The sequence below is a fragment of the Barbus barbus genome, assembly GCF_936440315.1.
Source record: "Barbus barbus genome assembly, chromosome: 11".
NCBI lineage: Eukaryota > Metazoa > Chordata > Actinopteri > Cypriniformes > Cyprinidae > Barbus > Barbus barbus.
In genome coordinates this window covers 32,800,513-32,820,727 of record NC_136739.1, presented here as the reverse complement: position 1 = coordinate 32,820,727, position 20,215 = coordinate 32,800,513, and the positions used below count along the sequence as shown (strand labels likewise).

The window sequence follows — 20,215 nt, the reverse complement described above, 5'->3', positions numbered from 1 at the left end:
CAGCATGGCTGCCCACTGCTCCGGGTGTGTGTTCACGGTGTGTGTGTGTGTGTGTGTGTGTGCATTTGTTCACTACTCACTGCTGTGTGTGTGCACTTGGATGGGTTAAACGCAGAGCACCAATTTCGAGTATGGGTCACCATACTTGACAATACGTCACGACTTTTCTCGGCCGCTTCTCGCAGACTTCTTGAAGTACCGTATTAGCTAATAACTTCAGCTCAAATCTGTCCAGTCAGAACTCACGCTCTTTTCTTGACGCCATCACTAGGGAGGTATTCACAAACTTTATTTGTCAGATGAAACCCAAAAATATTTCAATCATAGTTAATATTTCAATCATTTTAAATATACCCTAAAAAATACTATTAATTTATAGTAAATACTATAGTGTTTTTGAACCATACTATAGTAAAGTACTTGAATTAATGTGTTGTGGTAATTCTATAGTTGCTGTGGTAATAGAACAACTATAGTAATATAAACACATGACTTTACCCAATACTGTACTACTTTTACTACAACTATAGGGTATATTATACTACAATACACTACAGATTACTGTAGTAAAAACTAAAGAATACTACAGTAGGTCAGTTCACTATACAGTATACTGTAGCATTCATTAACAGTGTTGTAATTACTATAATATAATACACTTTACTATAGTATGGTTCAAAAACACTGAATTATATAGTATTTTTTCATGTGGGTTAAATATGTACTTTTAAGTTCATATTTCAACACATTTGCATGTTGATATCAGATAATGGTCACGTGACATGCAAGTAAAAACACAACTAATGAATGGTTTCATTTTAAAATGATTTCAAACACTTGTATGATTTAATTTATCCCGTTTTCATAAACTCACAAACTGATTTTTATGGAAATAATCTAGTTTCAAATACATTTGTCAGGCTGTCAGTTATCAGAAAATAAATAGATTTTTTTTCTTAGCAAGACATGTTTGGCATTTCTGCTGTTATCATGAATTATGTTTTCAAGATGTTTTAATGATATATTAGACCAGGATTCATTTAGTGATTCTAAACGTTTCAGGAATTCTACTGTATATTCAGTAAAAACAGTAGCTATTGAGGGGGGAAACAATTATTTATAATATTATTATTATTTTTTTTTTTTACCATTGCAATTTAGTGTTTAATATATTTATATAATTTTAATATTTGAATAATTAAAATACGTCATATATATAAAAAATGATGTCATTAATTTGTAAAATAATTCAATTAATTCTACTCATTCTTATAAAATATGTCATATATAATATGATATAAAATATCAATATTACTAAAGCTGGAACATTTGTTAGTCACAGAGAATGCAAGAAATACAATTTGCAGAAAAATACAAGTTTATTAGGTTAAAACATCACCCAAAATAACACTGTTTAAATACATGTAACGAGTATAAAATGTGGAAAATAAATGCAATAAGGTAAACATTTGTGGTAAACTAATATAATATATTTCTGATTAATGTTTTTAGCCCTCCACAACCATAAAAACACAAGTCTCCAGCAGACTAATCATACACTTACCAGTAAAAATATTAGATTAACATGATCTCTAAAGAGCCTCTTCTGTGATGAACATCTGCAGTGTGCTCATAAGAAAGGATTTGTGTTTAGGCACCAGAGTGAAGTGAAGACGTGTGCTGTTCTTCAGATGAGCTGTCCGTGATACAGTACCGTAATGCTGGTGTAGAGTTGTGTTTGTGCCTCGCTCTCACATGAATCCAGAGCTGAAGAACGACAAACATCAGCTGTGAGGAACACAAACACATGCCAGACATTCCAGAGACACATCAGGAAAAATACTTTCACCGCGACACGTCACATACATGCATTTACTAATAATCTGTCATTCTTGTAATTAAGTAATATTCATTCAAATCTAGAGCTGATACTGATTAACTATTTCTTATCTTGGTCAGTTGATACAGATTTCTAAAATTTCTAATTTTGAAATCTAATTTCTAAAATTATTTCATCAAGATCTCTGATAAATATAATATCAATCACACAGATATTAATCAACTGCGGATTTTATTGTTTATATTTTATTCAGCAATTTATTATCACGTCTAAATAGGTCATATTCATGCATTTACAAATATTGTGTGTTTTTTATAATGATGTCCATTTCATGTAGGATTCATCCAAATCTGATCTGGATTTTTACAGATGGTACGATTAGCAATTTCTTGTCATCTTATTCAATTTGTTCATCCTAATTAAAACAAAATATATATAATAATTATCAAGAGCTCCAATAAACATGACAAAAGTACTGTATGTAAGCTTGTTAACTGAGAAGCAAATAAAAAGGGCAAAAAATATTAGTTTTAAAATAAGTTGATTTATATTTTAAAAAAGCAGTCTTACACAAAAATTATGCATTTTAAGATTATTTGGTTAATGAGGATAAAGCTTCATGCCAAATTGATAATCACAACTTTAATTAAAAAGGAAATTAACAATATTATTATTATTTATAATTTTATTGCTTATATCTTACCAGTTTATCATATTTTTTTATTTAATTTATAACAAATTACATTTACTATTTAATTACATATATATATATATATAATATATAAACGTACCATATTTTTCTTAAATGTATAAATGCATATGTGTCTATTTATATAAAGGTAATAAATTTACACAGTACACACACATATATTACGTTAACAAAAACTTTTATTTTGGATGCGATTAATCATTTGACAGCATTAATATTTATAATTTAATTGTTTATATTTTACTCACCAGTTTATAATCCTCTCTAAATATGTAATATTTAATTTGCATTCATTCTAAATGAAACTCCCTGCTTGTTCATGTTGTTAGACACTGGTAATATAAGTTCCTGCTCATACTCACTTCTTGCGGTCTTTGTCCTTCTTGTTGTTGGTGCTGGCGTTGAAGGACTGCGCCTGCAGGAGCTCGGTGGCAGCTTTGCGTTTGCTGAAGATACTCATCTCCTCCTCCAGACTCCTGCGCTTCTCCTCCAGCTTGCTCTTCTCATCCGCATGCAGTCGCTTCAGCTGCTCGAACTTCCCCTGCAGCTAAACCACACACACACACACACACACACAGACACAGACACAGACACAGACACAGACACAGACACAGACACAGACACAGACACAGACACACACACACACACACACACACACACACACACACACACACACAGACACAGACACAGACACAGACACAGACACAGACACACAGACACAGACACAGACACAGACACAGACACAGACACAGACACACAGACACAGACACAGACACAGACACAGACACACAGACACAGACACAGACACACAGACACACACAGACACACACACACGGCTGGTTAGTAGAATGTACTGTATACAGAGATGAGAACATTGCACGGATCGGGGTCATGCTCCACACAGTTTCTTTTAAAGATATCTGCTTTATATGCTCATTTGCAGCTACTTTAAGGTATTTTTTAAAATATTTTTTATTACCTTGTATGTCCAAAACTGTGATTTTTCACCATAAAAAATTGTTTAACATTTTGTTGCAACAGTTTACAAAAATCAAGATTGAATATATTTGGTCAAAATCCCATGTTATAAAAGATGTAGTGCTATGCAGGCTATTAAAGACAATATTAGCTGATTAGACGGCAATGCTAAATAAATGCCTTCTCTCTCTCTTCAGCGTTCACACATCTCAGACCTCAAATACATCAAATATTACCCTTTTTAGACATTTTTGAAGTAAAGAGTAAAGAAAATACTATACAAAACTTACTGAAACAACCACAAACATTATAAAACACTTTCTCATTGGATCGAAGCACATCTCAAAGAAGTGAGTAGAGTTTGCATCTGTGTATAACGCGGATTGTCAAAGAATTAGAAACATTGTGGCGGATGAATAAATCAAAGGTAGATCAGTAGGCTACGTTTAAATCAAATTGCAATATGGACTAACGTCACAGCAACCCGTCAAAATAAAAGTCTGGTTTAACTTGAAGAAATTTTGACAGAAAAAAATGACTATTTACAGCAGGCCTAGAATATATGTCTTAATGTAACACTACTACTATTAATAATGAATTGATTACAACTGTTTTGTAAATAAATGAAAGGTATTTGATCTGTACCTCTCGCTCGGCGTCCTTCAGCTCGGCCTCTTTCTCTTTGACTCTCTGGACAAACGTCTGTCGCATCTCCTCCTCTCGTCTCTGCAGCTCGCCCACAAACTCCTGCCGCTTCTCCTCGTACGTCTGCTGAAGACTGCGGCGATGATGAAGAACAGCGTGATTAGAGCCAAACAAAACATCAGAGCATCATCTGATCTTCAGCCGCCTCCTGATTCGATGTCAAATGCATCTCAGTTTTGGTTGTTAATCTCTGGTGAGCTAAAATAGTCAGATAAAGCTGTAGTAAAATCAAAGAAACTGAATCAGCAGCTCTAATACCTTCGTCTTCAACCACTGTTAAACATTAAATAATAGTCCTTTCTGCAATAGGCACCACATGGAGAGTTTACGCTTCATTAAATGCCAGATACAGTTTATTATGTAACCACTTAATGCAGGAATTGTAATCATAAACAAGCCCAAAACACACCTGGAAATGTATATGCTTAACTCATTTCCGCAGCTCAAAAAATAATATAATATAAACACAATAACGTAAACATAGTCATAGTCACATATGAGACTTTATGGCTTTAAATGTGGTCAGACTGCATTTAAACAGCCTGTTGTTTTCTGAGGCCTCTTGAGATGATAAAACACTCTCCTTCTTTCCTCCTTCAGTGCGAATGATCTGAAGGGTCTCGTAAAGAAAGCAGCTGAGATTCCAGAGTTTTCTGTTTTGAAAAGCGGAGCAGAACTCTGAGGAATGTCTCAGTGAGCGAGTTCCCACGCTCCGGTCTCCAGAGGGAAGCACACACACACCTGACGGGTTTGCACTCGGGGTCGGTGTCTCTGAAGCCCATCTCCTCCAGCTTGCAGCGTCTGTAAAGCTCGTAGTGTCTCGTGTGCGTCTGCTCGCGCAGATCCTCCATGTTCACGCAGATCAGCATCTCGCGCAGCTTCACGAAGTCGCAGTGGTTCTCGTTCTCCACTGAAACACAAACAAACACATCCCAGACCTCTTCAAGACCGAGCAAACTTCAGGAATAAATTGAATGGAAAGCAATACCTCAATATGGTCTGTGAACGTAAATGTCATTTACTAGTAATGCTAAAAGTAAAAAAAGTAAAAGTAACACAAAAAGTAACAAAAATAAACATTAATTTAAACATCATGTACTTTTTTTCAAAGATAGCTGTTATTTTATTGCTTTGAAGAAACGTGCATTAGTAAGGTACAACGGGGCTAAAGGCCCACTTAAGAAAAATTGTGCTATTCACACATTAAAATAAAAATATATTTTAAAATACAGAAACAAAATAATTTTAAAAAGTAAAGATTCTGAAAGCATTGAAGGAGATCCCACAATAATATAATAAATGATATTTTATTGTATGATATAATTAATATCATGTTTTTAAATATGATGGTTTCATTCTAAACATGGTGATTATCTCTAATATGGACACCCAATATAATATATGATATTTACCATCTGAATCGAACCATGTCATGTCAACAAATGGAAAAGTCAGCCATCTATTAATTATCATGTTAATTACTGTGCCGTTAGCCCCATCAGCAGGGGTGCTTTTTACCCCAAATACCATACTTTTACATACATTTAATGTCTTTGTTTAACAGTTCTATCTGATTATTAGACAGACTTCACAGGGCTCTACAGTGAGACCGTTTCAGTGCATTTGCGACTGAAAACTACTGCGTGCGACTATGAACAAATATTTAGGAGCAGCAGTGCTGACCCCATCAGCGTATGTGTGTTTGTGCTGCGGGAGCTTTAAAGGTTTCTAACGTACTTACGTGTTTTTGCAGCGTTGAGTTATGTATCACAGACGTATTCTCTCATTATAACAATAAAAGTGTAGACAGAGTAAATAAGAGATTCATTGCAGCGTAAGGAGCTTCAGTGATTATAATGCAGTTTTGTGCGATCGCGATGAACTCAGATGAGTGACAGCTTTTATTGATTATTAAGGGAGTTTGCAAATGTGATATTGATTTAATACAACAGTTCATTAAACAAGAAGTTAATATTAAGTAACTTATATTGTCTGACTACAACACTATTGCCTTATTTAGCTCTATTTCATCAACAAAAACAGTTTCAAACTAAGTCCCAGCGCATCTCCAGTCAAACACAGCGGTGTTTCGTTTATGAATGAGCTGCGTTTTTAAAGGAATCTAGAGTCAATGATTCAATTACACATTCAGAAAGACATTCCTGAATGAACCAGCCGTTCGAACGAATCAATTAAATGAATGATTCAGTGATCGAATCAGTGACATACCGCCACCTACCGGCAGCTTTAGTTTAATTTTGATCTTTTCTGTTATTTAAATCATTTAATATTTCTACATTCAAAATTGTATATTTAAAGCATTAACCTAAACATGAATTTAATTCTGAGCATCATTAAACATCTGAAAATACAGCTACAAGCCACTTGTGTTCCTCTGTGCCACCTCTGTAGTTCAGATTTATTAAATACTGATTTAATTTGATTGGCATCTTATTCTACTTGTTTTTATTCTGTCGGTTTAATTAGAAATGATATAAAGCTTATAAATATATTTGTTTTAATTTGACATAAAAGATGACATACTTTTAATAAAGTTAGAAAAATGCCATTACAAAGGTAACAACAAAATTCCCTGTAAATCACTTTAAGGAGTCAAATATCACCTCGTAATGGGAAGGTTTATTTTTGATCAGAATTTTTGATTATTGATTTGAAGGTGCTCCTAAATATTTTAAATTAGGAGCACAAGCGCTCCTAAAAAGAAAAGTAAGCGTCGAGCCCTACTTCTATCCATATTAGAAAAGAACTGTTAACGATGACAGCAAACAAGAGGGAGAATGTGAGCGCTGTGTGCTCAGGCAAAATAAAAGTCCCACATCAGCCAAACAGGAAATCTTATCGGCTGATGCCGATATTTAAAAAATGCCAAATATCGGCCGATATATCGGTCTACCATTTCTTGTAATTGCCTTTTCCCCCTTTACTACTTTATATTTGCTTGTATGTTTTGAAGGCTATATTTATTTGATTCAATTCTTAAGAATTGTTTTGATTTATTATTAAGTTTAAAGGCCTAAAAGTAGCCTGCCTATATAATTTAATCAAAATACACAAAATAAATTTGATATAACCGTGATGCATCGTGATATCGAATTGAATAAAATCATTCACATGATAACCGTAATCGAATTGAATTGTGAATTCACACCCCTAGTGTATAACTCTGACGTCAGCACACGATAACAGTGACTGCATGTCAGATAAAGGCTCACCCTGCACAACGCCCCAGGGATACTGCCTCGCCTTCACCATCTTGTTCCCGATGTTCACCTCCTCTGTACTGCCCACCACAGCGAACGGAAGATGACCCTGGAACAACCCACACATCATTCAGTCTTCAGACGCGCTCCTGGTGTGATTGTGCACGTTATTCTATATTAACACTGCTTTCAAAATGACACACTGATGACTCCTGAGGCTGTCATAATCATCTGCGTGTCAGTATAATAACAATAGTCAAAATTAATCTTCAGCCTTGATTCAAATTATTATTAAAATCACATTAATGATGTTGTGGAGTGTAAAGCTAATTGTCAATTGTTTTATTTGTGATGATGCAATGAAACATGCCAACTGTGCAGCATAATTTCATGCAAAGCATGCACTTATTATTCCCAGCCTATAATTCCTGAATCAAAGCTGATTAAACAAGAAGTTATCTAATCACTAGCACACCCTGAGCACATGTGAGTTAACCCATTCCTCTTATCAGCAAGACATATCGGCATAAACTGGCTGATGCCGATATTTACATTTAAAGCCATTATCGGCCGATTCCGATATCAGTCCGACATCTATAATAGGATCTCAATAATGCTAAAATAACACTGACCTTAATCAAATTTTGTGTTTTCTTCCTCCCAATACGACACGCTCCTTATATTTTGATGTTTAATAGAACATTCAGGGTCGTTAAAAGCAAATATTGCACAAATAAACCCTTTTTCCTGTTGTTTTTGAGCTGAACTCACGTTCATGGCGGTGTTGATCTTGGCCACGGTCTCGTCGTCGATGGGAAACTGGTAGATCTGCACGCCGTTGCTGACCAGCTCGCTCATGATCTTGATCTTGAACTTGTGCAGCTCGCTCTTGGAGATGGTGTCGGCTTTAGCGATGACGGGAATGATGTTGACCTGCGGGGCACAGCAGAGCCGCGGACCAATATAGAGAAATCACAGGCTTGTTTTTAGCCACCAGCCACGTCTGCAACATACTAAAACATTCCTTCTGCTGTAGAGACCAGAGACAACTGTCTCTATCCAGCGCTGATTATTATTATTAATACAGGGTTTAGAAAGAAAATCGGTATCGGCAAAGATCGGTATCGGCAGGTCACACTTACCAAAAAATTGGAATCGGTTCATCTCTAGTCTCTATCATCACTTTTGATCAAATTAAAGCATCCTTGCTAAATAAAAGTATTAATTTTTTATAATTTCTTTTCAAAATATATATATTATACTGACTCCAAGCTTTTGAATGGTATCGTGTATAATGATACAGAAGTGTTTTTAGTTTTTTTTTCAGATAAATGCTGATTTTTGGATCTTTCTATTAATCAAAGAATCCTAAAAAAATGTACTCAACTGTTTTAAGTATTGATAATAATTATAATAAATGTATCTTGAACAGCAAATCAACATATTAGAATGATTTCTGAAAGATCGTGACATTTGTGAAAATTCAGCTTTGATCACAACAATCAATTACAGTTTAGCAGATATTCACATAGAAAACAGCTGTTTTAAATAGTACAAATATTTCACAATTTTACTGTTTTTGCTGTATTTTGGAACAAATAAATGCAGGCTTGGTGAGCAGAAGAGGCTTCTTTAAAAAACATAAAAAATCTTACTGGTAGGGTCTGTTTTATCTATTTGTTTACTTTTTTATAAATAAAAACCACTTTAGCCTTTAAGACATGCACTCTATTTGTTTTCTATCTGCTGGTTTTCTTTTTTTAAAAAGCCTCTAACACTAACTTTCTCTATTCTTTTTCTATTTTATCCATTTGTTTTCTTTTTATTTATTATATAGTTAATAATGATTAAAAAACGACCTCGCTACGTGTACTGTGTTAAGCTGAGACTCGTCATAGCACTTACATATCATTGCTCTTTTGTTGGTTTTGATTGCTTCCATTATCTAAATGTGAATGTGACCCTGGACCACAAGACCAGTCATAAGGGTCAAATCTGAATAAATAATCTTTCCATTGATGTATGGTTTGTTATGATTGGACAATATTTGTCTGAGATACAACTGTTTGAAAATCTGGAATCTGAGGGAGCAAAAAAATCTAAATATTGAGAAAATCTCCTTTAAAGTTGTTCAAATGAAGTTCTTAGCAATGCATATTACTAATCAAAAATTAAGTTTTGATATATTTACGGTAGGAAATTTACAAAATATCTTCATGGAACATGATCTTAATATCCTAATGATTTTTGTCATAAAAGAGAAATGTATAATTTTGATCCATACAATGTATTGTTGTCTATTGCTACAGATATACCTGTGTTACTGATGACTGCTTTTGTGCTGCAGGGTCACATATAATGTAAATAATAAACCGGTCCTGACCTCTGTCTTCCAGAAACAGAAGGTCAGGAATAATCTTATCTACTGCTGCCTTCAGGTCACGTCTAAGTGCAGACTGACCTTGCTGTCCAGCTTCTTCATGGTGACCAGGTCTAAGGATTTGAGCGAGTGTCCAGACGGAGCGATGAAGTACAGACACGCGTGGATCCTGGAGTCGTGATAGTTATGAAGCGAGCGCTTGATCTTCAGCTCCTCCTGTAAGTACGACTCAAACTGCGTGTCGATGTAATCCACTATGTGCTGGTAACTGGAACAGAGACAGAACACCGATATAAGATCAGGATGAGTGTGTTTCTTCATCAGGTTTGTAGAAATGTGTCTCACAATAAAAACATCACAATAATCCACACCACTCCAGTCCATCAGTTAACATCTGGAGAAGACAAAAGATGAGACAAATCCAGCATTAAGATGTTTTTACATTTAGCTGATGCTTTTATCCGATGTGACTCTAAACTAATATGTGGCTGGATTCTGATGTGATTACTGATGGACTGGAGTGGTGTGGATTATTGTGATGTTTTTATCAGCTGTTTGGACTCTCATTCTGACGGCACCCATTCACTGCAGAACATCCATTGCTGAGACACTGATGCAGAGACACATTTATACAAACCTGATGAAGAAACAAACTCAAAATAAATCAGTAAATGATCAGAACTGACCTCTCTTGCTTGTTCATCTGATCGCCAAAGCCGACAGTATTAACCACGGTGAGCTTCAGACGAACATTACTCTCCTGAAGATCGTACGTCTGCGCTCGCAACTTCACCTTCGGCTCAAAATGGGACGACTCGAAATTCTCAAAATTGGTGTTGAAGAGAGTGTCCATGAGTGTGGATTTACCGATCCCTGTTTCCCCTGGACAAGAGAAATAACATCCGAGTATTTACTGTATGAACAGAAATCCTGGATCATCCAGGTAACAACATACAGTATTAAGAAGGGTTCACAAACTTTTGAATGGGATTATTTTAATCATTTCAGCAATTTTTTTGTCTTGTGGACTGTGTGTAGGGCTGCAACTAACGATTATTTTAATAATCGATTAATCTGTCGATTATATTTTCGATTAATCGATGAATCGGATAAAAAAACAAAAACAAGGCATTCATTTCCAACCCTTTATTCAAAAACAGAACTAAAATATTTAGAAAGTGCACAAACACGTTGCTCCTTGAACATCCCAGAGCTGTTATAATAATAATAATAAAATAAAATAAAAATGGACTAACACAAAAAACATACACATGTATGCTTTACATCTGCCAAATATATAGACTTTTTTTTTTAAATAAAGTGCCACCTGAGCTGCCAGAACAACAGGGGCGTGTCTAGTCTGCATTTTAAATGGGGGGGCCAGTCTGGGGCACTGCCTCAAAAGAGGGTGGCCGGATACATGGGGTTGGATACATGATGTTAATAGGCCTATATTATATAGGCTATTAATTGCACAGTGTGAGATTCATTGGTCCTCACAGAACTTTGTGAGATCGCGATGAACAAAGAGTGACAGCTTTATTGGTTATGAGCGCTCTTTGCAAGCTTTCTAGGCAATCCATTTAAAATGTAGAACTTTGTTTTTTGCCCACACACGTTGCAAAGTTTTGGGAATGACATCTGCATATTTATGCAGGATTCGCTCTCCAAGTATCAGCATATTGATAGTAATAGAAGGGACAAAATATGTGAAAATGTGCATTTAAGAGAGCATCCCCACTTATTTTAGAAGCAGCTTTGGTTATTATTTCTGGAACCTGGTTGATATGCTTCTATAACTATATACAAAAACAACAAAATACAAATGCACTACATAAAATAATTTAATATGCATATTTACAATTTAAGCACTTAACTAAAATAAGTATTAATAAAATGAATAACTAGAGAAGGCTAACTATATTCAGCTTGCTTCCATTTAGTGAGAAAAGCCTACTCTTCACTTGAATTAGAAAAAAAAAGCTTTTCTGGTCTTCAGTGATGCGAGGATAACGTTTGAGCAACGTTAGTGAGACCCGAGCCAATTCATAAAAGAACAATGTAGATTTAAAAGCACACGTCCGTTTTGTGCGAGTGAAGGAAATCCGCTTGCGAGTGGAGAGATGCGTGCTCGCGCATTACATGATCGCGTAACATTATGCGCTCTCGACATTTGTCATTTAGATCACGCTAAAATGCCTAAAATTAATAAAGAAGAGAAGTAAGCGGCCCTAGGTAGCTGACTACACATGCCAAGATACGCCAGATGCAGTTAGAAATTTACTAAAAACAAGCCTATCGCAAGACATCTTGTAGGGGGGCACCTAACCACGTAGACACGCACCTGCAGAACAATAAATAATTTATAAAAAATAAAGAACAATACAAATCAGAAAATTTAACAGGATTTGTTTGAATGTCAGAACTTGTTCTCTACACTACACTGCAGACGCACACACTCGCAGATGCACACACTCACACACACACTTACTTTGTTCAGACACTTTGCATTGCAGTTAACACACTTTTTCTGTTTATTTAGTGTGAAATGCTCCCACACCTTGGATGACTTGGGTCGCACGGATTTCTCTGCCTCCCATGTATCATTCCTCTACCTCCGCTCGTTTTTTATTTTAGCTCCGCCCTGTCTATGAGGCGCCGAACTCTGCTAGCATCCGTGCGCGAGAGAGACCGAGTGTGTTCACTCCGCTCCGCGCTCAACTAAATTTTTTTTTAATTTTTTTTTTTATAATCAAACGTCTCCGCGTCGCGCGACATAACGAATCGATTATGAAATTCGTTGCCAACTCTTTTAGTAATCGATTTTTATCGATTTAATCGATTCGTTGTTGCAGCCCTAACTGTGTGTAAACATCTTTTATGTAAAATATCTTACTCAGGACAGTACTAAATAAAAAAATAAACATGCATTTTGTATGATCTCTCTTATTTTGTTCAAATTATTCACATTTTCTGCAAAGCCACTGTAAATATCAGCATCAGCAGCAGATTAGAGCCTGTTTTTGCTCAGTTTGAGTCTCTAACTTACCGATGCACAAGATATTAAAGCAGAATCCCTGACCGGTGGACTTGTTGACCAGTTGATCGGGCAGACTGTCGAACCCAACGTGTCCTGATAGAGCCAGCGGACGAGCGTTCTTGTCCTGAAGAGACCAGCGAGCCACAAAACAGCACTATTAACAAGAAACTGCTCTTCAAATCTTCCTCTCAAACATGCGTCTAATGCACTGAGCTCCAGTTCATCTTCAGTTTCATTCATACACTTCAACATTTTACTAATTTGAACTTTTTTTACTTTTAAAACTTTATCAAATATAAACTTTTTCCAAGTTTAGATGAAAAAATATAGATTTTAAATGTGGTCTCAGACTTGTATATCCACTGTATATTTTATATAGTTATAGATATATATATGCAATAAATGCTTTGATAAAAATGGACAAATATTTCTAACAGGTTTGACAACTTATCAAAACAAATATTAGCCTTTTAGTTATTAATTTAAATTGGGAAATGTTTTCATATTAATATTTTTGATTTATAAATCCGATGTTTGCGTTCTCATTTAGAACAGAATTATTATTTAGATTTATACATTTGGAGTTTTTATTAATATTTTGCTTTATATCACTTTCAGTTTTAATTTTAATTTGTTATTTTTTGTGATTTTACTTTATTAATATCACTATGTAGGTTTAATTTATTTTTATTTGATTTCAAGTTAGCAATTTCAAACTTAATGACAATTAGAAATATTGCCTTGGCAACCAACTGAATTTATTTTATTTAATATTAATATTTTATTTTATTTCAACTAAATGTTGATTGTATTTAGATTGCTCATTCAGATACACAGCTAGGAAACGGATAAATGTATCATAAATCATTTAAATTGATAAATTAGATACATTTCATCAAATTGATTAATCAGATTGTTAACAGATTAATAAATGAAGCGGGAGCGCGCTCGTCAGGTCGGGACACTCCTAAGCGCGCTCCCGCCAACTCACTCCCAAACTTCACAAGAAAAGACTCAGAACACGGAATATATCGATCGCAAACGTACCATCTGTCGAACCACATCAGAAGAAGCCATTTGCGCGCAGAAAACAGCGAATATTTGAAGAAAAATCGGATCGCTTTCGGATGAAAGTCAAAAGTTGCCTCGTCCAATAATTTCCAGCTGACACGCCACTGGGAACAGCTGCTGTACCATTCCTGCGTCTCTGAGAGGGGGGTTCGGGAATATAAGGCTATAAAGTATAACGACTTCAAATGTCAAATACATTAGCGAGCACTTTCGTAACAGTACACCTGTGTTTAATCCGAATGAACGCTATAAATCATGCTAGGTTTCATTAATTAAAACCTCTAAAGCTCAATGGAGTTCCAGCCCCTCCTTGTCCCAGCAAAGTGGTACGTCCCAACCAGGTGTAACTGGAATCCTTTTTGGCTCAACGTGGAGCCGCTTCCCGCGTTAACTCCGGGCGCGTTTGAGCCCAAATGAACGCCGCTGTACTCCAGTTTCACTCTAGTGACTCTGTTCTCCCACAGGAGTTGCTAGGATGCAAACATCATCTTTATAAGCTCTACCGACCCCTATCTGACACATTCAGTACTCAATCTCATCTACAGCCTAGTTTAATAAGACGAGACGCGATGCGTTCACCAGCACGCAGACTAACGATATAAAGACCTGCCAAAACGCTGATCTGTGCATTCGCGTTATTATTATTACTATCATAAAACATGATATAATGGCGAAGGAGTGCACGCAAGAATCCGTCCTGGACTTTCTTTTGGAAAACGAGGGGCGTGTGAAAAACAAGGATTTGGTCGCGCATTTTAAAGTCTTTCTGAGCAGCGAAAATACGAAGCGAGCCGTGCTAAAAGAGAGATTTAAGCGTTTTGTGGACAATATCGCTTACGTGAAGCAAGAAAACGGGGAGAAAGTGGTGTGTTTGAAGAAGAAGTACAGATACCCAGAGATGCCCAGCGCCGGGCGCGCGCAGGAGGAGAAGCCCGATGATGATCATGATGATGATGATATCAACAGAGGAATTAATGCAATGCGTTTCGAAAAGAACCTCAACGTGCATGAAGACATCAGTGATCTGAATCCTAAATCAGAGGAGACTGTGAGAGATGCTGAGGAGCAGCTGAGTGTGTCTGACATCGCACTGATTGAGAGAGACTGTGAGATCTCTGATGCAAAGCTAATTGAAACCGTGCATGGAAATGATGTAATAAAAGCAAATGCTCCCGTGCTCTCTAATGCTCAGTCAACAGGAGAAGCGGAATCTAGGGCAGGAGAAGCGGAGCTGGAGGCTGGAGCTGGCACAGCTTCTGTCACGCCACAGGTCATCATTAGACGGAGAACATCGAGGGGATCTCAGCCGAGTCTGCTGGCTGCTTCTGAGGATGGAGCACACGAGACACCGGCTGAGGATGCCAGCACCCCAAAATGCAGCCGTAAGAACTTCATAGAGCTCATGATGAGCAGTTCTCCACAGGTGGGACAGGTGCAAATGCACACGCAGGAATGTAAGGCATGCAATAATAATAATGGAAATACACATAATCCATATAATATGTAATGCAAAATCATATAATGCTCGTAATAAGGATTATGCTTATAATGCATATAATCCAAGTGCACATTATGCATATAATACTGTATATAATGCATATAATATAAATCACATAATGCATATACTATATAATCCAAATGCACATAATGCATATAATTTATAATGGAAATACACAATGCACATAATAGTGCAAATGCACATTATGCTCATAATGCATATAATATATAATGCAAAAGCACATAATGCATGTAATGTATAATGCAGAAGCACATAAGTCGTATAATGTATAATGCAAATGCACATAATGCATTTAATAAATAATGCAAAATCATATAATGCATGTAATAATGATAATGCTTATAATGCATATAATATATAATCCAAATGCACATAATTCATATAATATATAATGAATTATAATAGATAGGCCTATATATATAATTATAATATATAATCAACACACTATTTTCCTATTAGATACTGTAAAGCTGCTTTCACAATCTATATTGTTAAAAGCGTTGTATAAATAAAGGTGGCACGTAAATACACGTAATGCACATAATAGTGCAAATGCAAATTATGCTCATAATGTATATAATATATAATCGAGGTCCACATTATGCATATATATACATTATGCATAAATATATAGTGCAAAATCATGTAATGCTTAAAATATATAATGCATGTGCACATAATGCATATAATAATGCAAAATCATATAATGCATGTAATAATAATAATTATGCTTATTATGTATAATGCAAAATCACATAATGCATATAATAATGCAAAATCATATAATGCACGTAATAAAGATTATGCTTATAATGCATATAATCCAAGTGCATGGTTATGCATATAATATACAATCCAAATGCACATAATGCATATAATATATAATGGAAATACACATAATCATGCAAATGCACATTATGCTCATAATGCATATAATATAATCAAGGTGCACATTATGCATATAATATATAATGCAAAATCACATAATGCATATAATATATAGTGCAAAGTCGCATAATGCTTATAATATATAATGCATGTGCACATAATGCATACAATAAATAATGCAAAATCATATAATGCATGCAATAATGATTATGCTTATAATGCATACAATCCAAGTGTACGTTATGAATAATATAATGTAAAATCACATAATGCATATAATATACAATCCAAATGCACATAATACATATATATAATGATTATGCACATGATACATATAATATATATTCCAAATACACATTATGCATATAATGTATATTGCAAAAATCACATAATGCATATTATATATAATCCAAATGTATATAATACATATAATATGTAATGCATATGCAGGTGAGACGCTCACTGGTGCACCGTAACTCCCAAGGGCACATGTCAGCCAGAAGCAGTGACTTCAGAATGTCGTCTGTGGATGAGGATTGTGCCTTGGTAACCTTAGACCCTCTGGAGCACGAGTGGATGATGTGCACGGCAGACGGCGAGTGGGACAGTCTGCAGCGGCTGCTCGAGTGTGAACCCACGCTCATCTCCAAGAAGGACTTTGTCACCGGGTTCACGTGTCTGCACTGGGCGGCCAAGCAAGGCAAACACGAGCTTTTCGCAATGCTGGTGGATTTCGCCAAACGGCACGGCGTCGCCATCAACGTAAACGCCCGATCCAGCGCCGGCTACACGCCTCTGCACCTGGCAGCCATGCACAATCACATAGAGGTTATGAAGCTTCTGGTGGGAGCGTATGATGCAGATGTGGATGTGAGGGATTACAGCGGGAAGAAAGCGGCGCAGTATCTCCGATCCAGCATCACGTGCGACATCAAGGACATCATAGGAGCTTGTGTGAACTCTGACACGGAGAACACATCTGGAGCCGGGCGATGGAAGCTTCCTAAAGTCCTGCAGTCCAACCTGAACCCTCTACGCTTACTAAACCACCCTGAGGAGCTGACGGCCGACGGTCAGCCCAGGCCCAGGTCTCTGTATCGCAAACCCTCCATTGGCTGCATCAGACTGCAGAGGAACCGCTTCAAGACACAGATCGTCCACAGCACGTCCTTCAGAGAGAACGAGGAAAGAGAGGAGTCGCTCAAGAGCCCGCTCAAATCCAGACCCATATCCAATCTCTTTGGCTGAGACGGAAATGTGAATAATAGAGACGTATGCAAAGACTTTATTACGCTGAGATCAACTGAGCTGCTTGTTTACTGCGTGATTCAAACTAATTTTATGTAAAAAAAAAGGAAAAACTTGAATATATATATATATATATATATATATATATATATATATATTAGTGCTGTCAACGATTAATGGCATCCTAAATAAACGTTTTTGTTTACATAATATATGTGTGTTGTGTATATTTATTATGTATATATAAATACACACACATGCATGTATATATTTAAGAAAAATATGTTGTTTATATATTAAATAAATTTATATATAATATAAATTATATGAATATAAATACATGGAAATATTTTCAAAAATATATACTGTATGTGTGTTTATTTATATATACATAATAAATATACACAGTACACACATATATTATGTGAACAAAAACGTTTATTTAGGATGCCATTAATCGCGATGAATAGTTTGACAGCACTAATATATAAATATAAATAATAGTAGTTTTATAACAAAAGAAGCACAATCATGTAATAGAAACGAAATGTTTGACACATTTATAATATTAATTTTTTGCAGTTTAAATTGGATCTATATACATGAAATATACAGTATATCTATATGCAGTAGCTGCTTTTTACATTTTTAGGTTGGACGAGGATGAGCAACTGGAACCAATTTTAATGCAATCATCTCCTTTATCAGAATTATTCACCACTATTTCATTACAATGATGCTCTGAAAACATGTAGATGTAACATAGGTTATTTTGATGTTATATTTCCACGGATGCACTTTGTGTTTTGCGTGTCATGTTGCTGTTGCATGTGATCGTCCTGCTCTCCTGTTTCAGTCGCTGTGCCTTTAATAACCGTCTTCCAGATGCAGAATGAACATGTATTGAGACTGTTATCCTGTAAATGTGATTTCAATGTGTTTATGTGCTGTAGGTGAAGTTTAAAAAAGCTGCTGTTTGAATGCTTTAAGACAAAGTCTAACTCCACGACCAGAAAGGAACAGTTCAAGTGAATGGGTGCCGTCAGAATGAGAGCTGATAAAAACATCACAATAATCCACACCACTCCAGTCCATCAGTTAACATCTGGAGAAGACAAAAGCTGAAACTAATCCAGCATTCATGAGTCCATAATAACTTTAATTTTGGGGTGAACTGTTCCTTTAATAACCCATGAGCCATTACGGTGGCAATGCAATATACTAAGCTTTATGTTGTTTTTAAAGCTTCTAATCACTAATTACTAGCGATCCCAAAATACTAAAACACTAATCCCAAATGTGCATCCTCAGTAATTCCCAGTAAAGTGCCTTTATTGATAATGAAACAGTCATTTTAGGCACTTGTTGTAGATTAATAATATTTGAAATCACCCTGAAAATGTGCTCAGTGTTTTATATTTAAGGTTCCTTGCATACAAACTGTGGAAACCAACAGGATGTTTACGTTTCCTGAAGACAATGTGAGCGGTGTTTGCTGTTGCTATGCCGTTGCTAGGGTGTTCCAGATGGTTGCTAGGTGATGTCGTAGCATCTCTGTGATGTTTTGCTCATTCATGCAGAAGCACTAAAGTTTTGATCAGACCGTACGAGTAATGATTCCTGACTTGGCAATCAGCACTAATTAACTGCTGCTCTTAAATGACAGTCGTTAACATCTGCTGTCTGTGCATTATTTATCTGATGTGAAGGAAGCCCTTTCTGATTGTGTGGAAACTGGGAACTCACTCTTTTTCTTCTGTCAGTATGTTGATTTGTTCAGTTTGGTGTCGCACACAAATTCATTTCTTAATTATTCATAGCTATAAACATGGTGATTTTGACACTGACACACCCATAGAGCTTCCTTACCGTTACAGGAGCGTTTCTTATTTATACACAACAACATGCATTTGCTTTATCAAATAAACTGGGCACTTGAAATAAAGAGTGCATGTTATTGGGTCTATGTCATGTTATAATGATACACTGCCTTTTTAAGGGAGTCTCTTCATGATCTTCAGAAATCAGTCTAATATTCTGATTTATGAGTGTTGAGCTGCTTCATATTGGTTTTTGGAACATGTGATACTTTTTTCTTTGATTCTTTGAAATCTTTTCTAACAACATAAGTCTTTACTATGACTTTTTATTCATTTAACACATCCCTCCTGAATAAAAGTATTAATTTGTTTAAAAAAAAAAAAAAAAAGAAAGAAAATTTACTGACCCCAAACGTTTGAATATTGTATATCGTAACACAAAATTTAGTTTTTAAACAAATGCTGTTCATTTTCCATTTTTTTATTAATCAGAGAATCCTATCACAGCTGGCCCCCTCACAAAAAAACAAAAAAGGAAGCAGCACAATGAATGGTTTCCAACACTGAGCAGTAAATCAGTATATTATTATGATTTCTGAAGATCATGTGACACTGAAGACTGCAGTAATGATGATGAAAATACAGCTGCGCATCACAGAAATACATTACATTTTAAAGTATATTAAAATAGAAAACTGTTATTTTAAATTGCAATAATATTTCACAATATTACAGTTTTTTTCTGTATTTTTGATCAAATAGATACAGCCTTGAAGAAACTTCTTTAAAAAAATAT

General features: G+C 35.6%; 2 protein-coding genes across 3 annotated transcripts; one reads left to right on the top strand and one right to left on the bottom strand.

Annotated features, from left to right (window-relative positions):
- Window positions 1-1,356: 1,356 nt before the first annotated feature.
- septin10 (septin 10) lies at window positions 1,357-14,430 on the bottom strand. Of its 2 annotated transcripts, none has more exons than XM_079428782.1 (10): window positions 13,921-14,430; window positions 12,883-12,997; window positions 10,520-10,715; window positions 9,915-10,101; window positions 8,225-8,386; window positions 7,466-7,562; window positions 4,974-5,142; window positions 4,173-4,305; window positions 2,912-3,096; window positions 1,357-1,767 (listed from the first exon to the last, which is right to left on the bottom strand). In XM_079428782.1, the coding sequence occupies exons 1-10, from the start codon at window positions 13,948-13,950 to the stop codon at window positions 1,752-1,754; spliced, it is 1,290 nt and encodes a 429-aa protein (XP_079284908.1). In that variant the 5' UTR covers window positions 13,951-14,430; the 3' UTR covers window positions 1,357-1,751. The 2 variants fall into 2 exon arrangements, with proteins under 2 accessions (XP_079284908.1, XP_079284909.1); XM_079428783.1 differs by having other exon boundaries at window positions 1,357-1,788; window positions 13,921-14,403.
- A 51-nt stretch (window positions 14,431-14,481) lies between these two features.
- Window positions 14,482-17,696, top strand: LOC306877194 (ankyrin repeat domain-containing protein SOWAHC-like). The gene is made up of 2 exons (XM_079428781.1): window positions 14,482-15,367; window positions 16,802-17,696. Exons 1-2 carry the CDS (start codon window positions 14,612-14,614, stop codon window positions 17,597-17,599), a joined length of 1,554 nt encoding a protein of 517 aa, XP_079284907.1. The 5' UTR covers window positions 14,482-14,611; the 3' UTR covers window positions 17,600-17,696.
- Window positions 17,697-20,215: the final 2,519 nt, after the last annotated feature.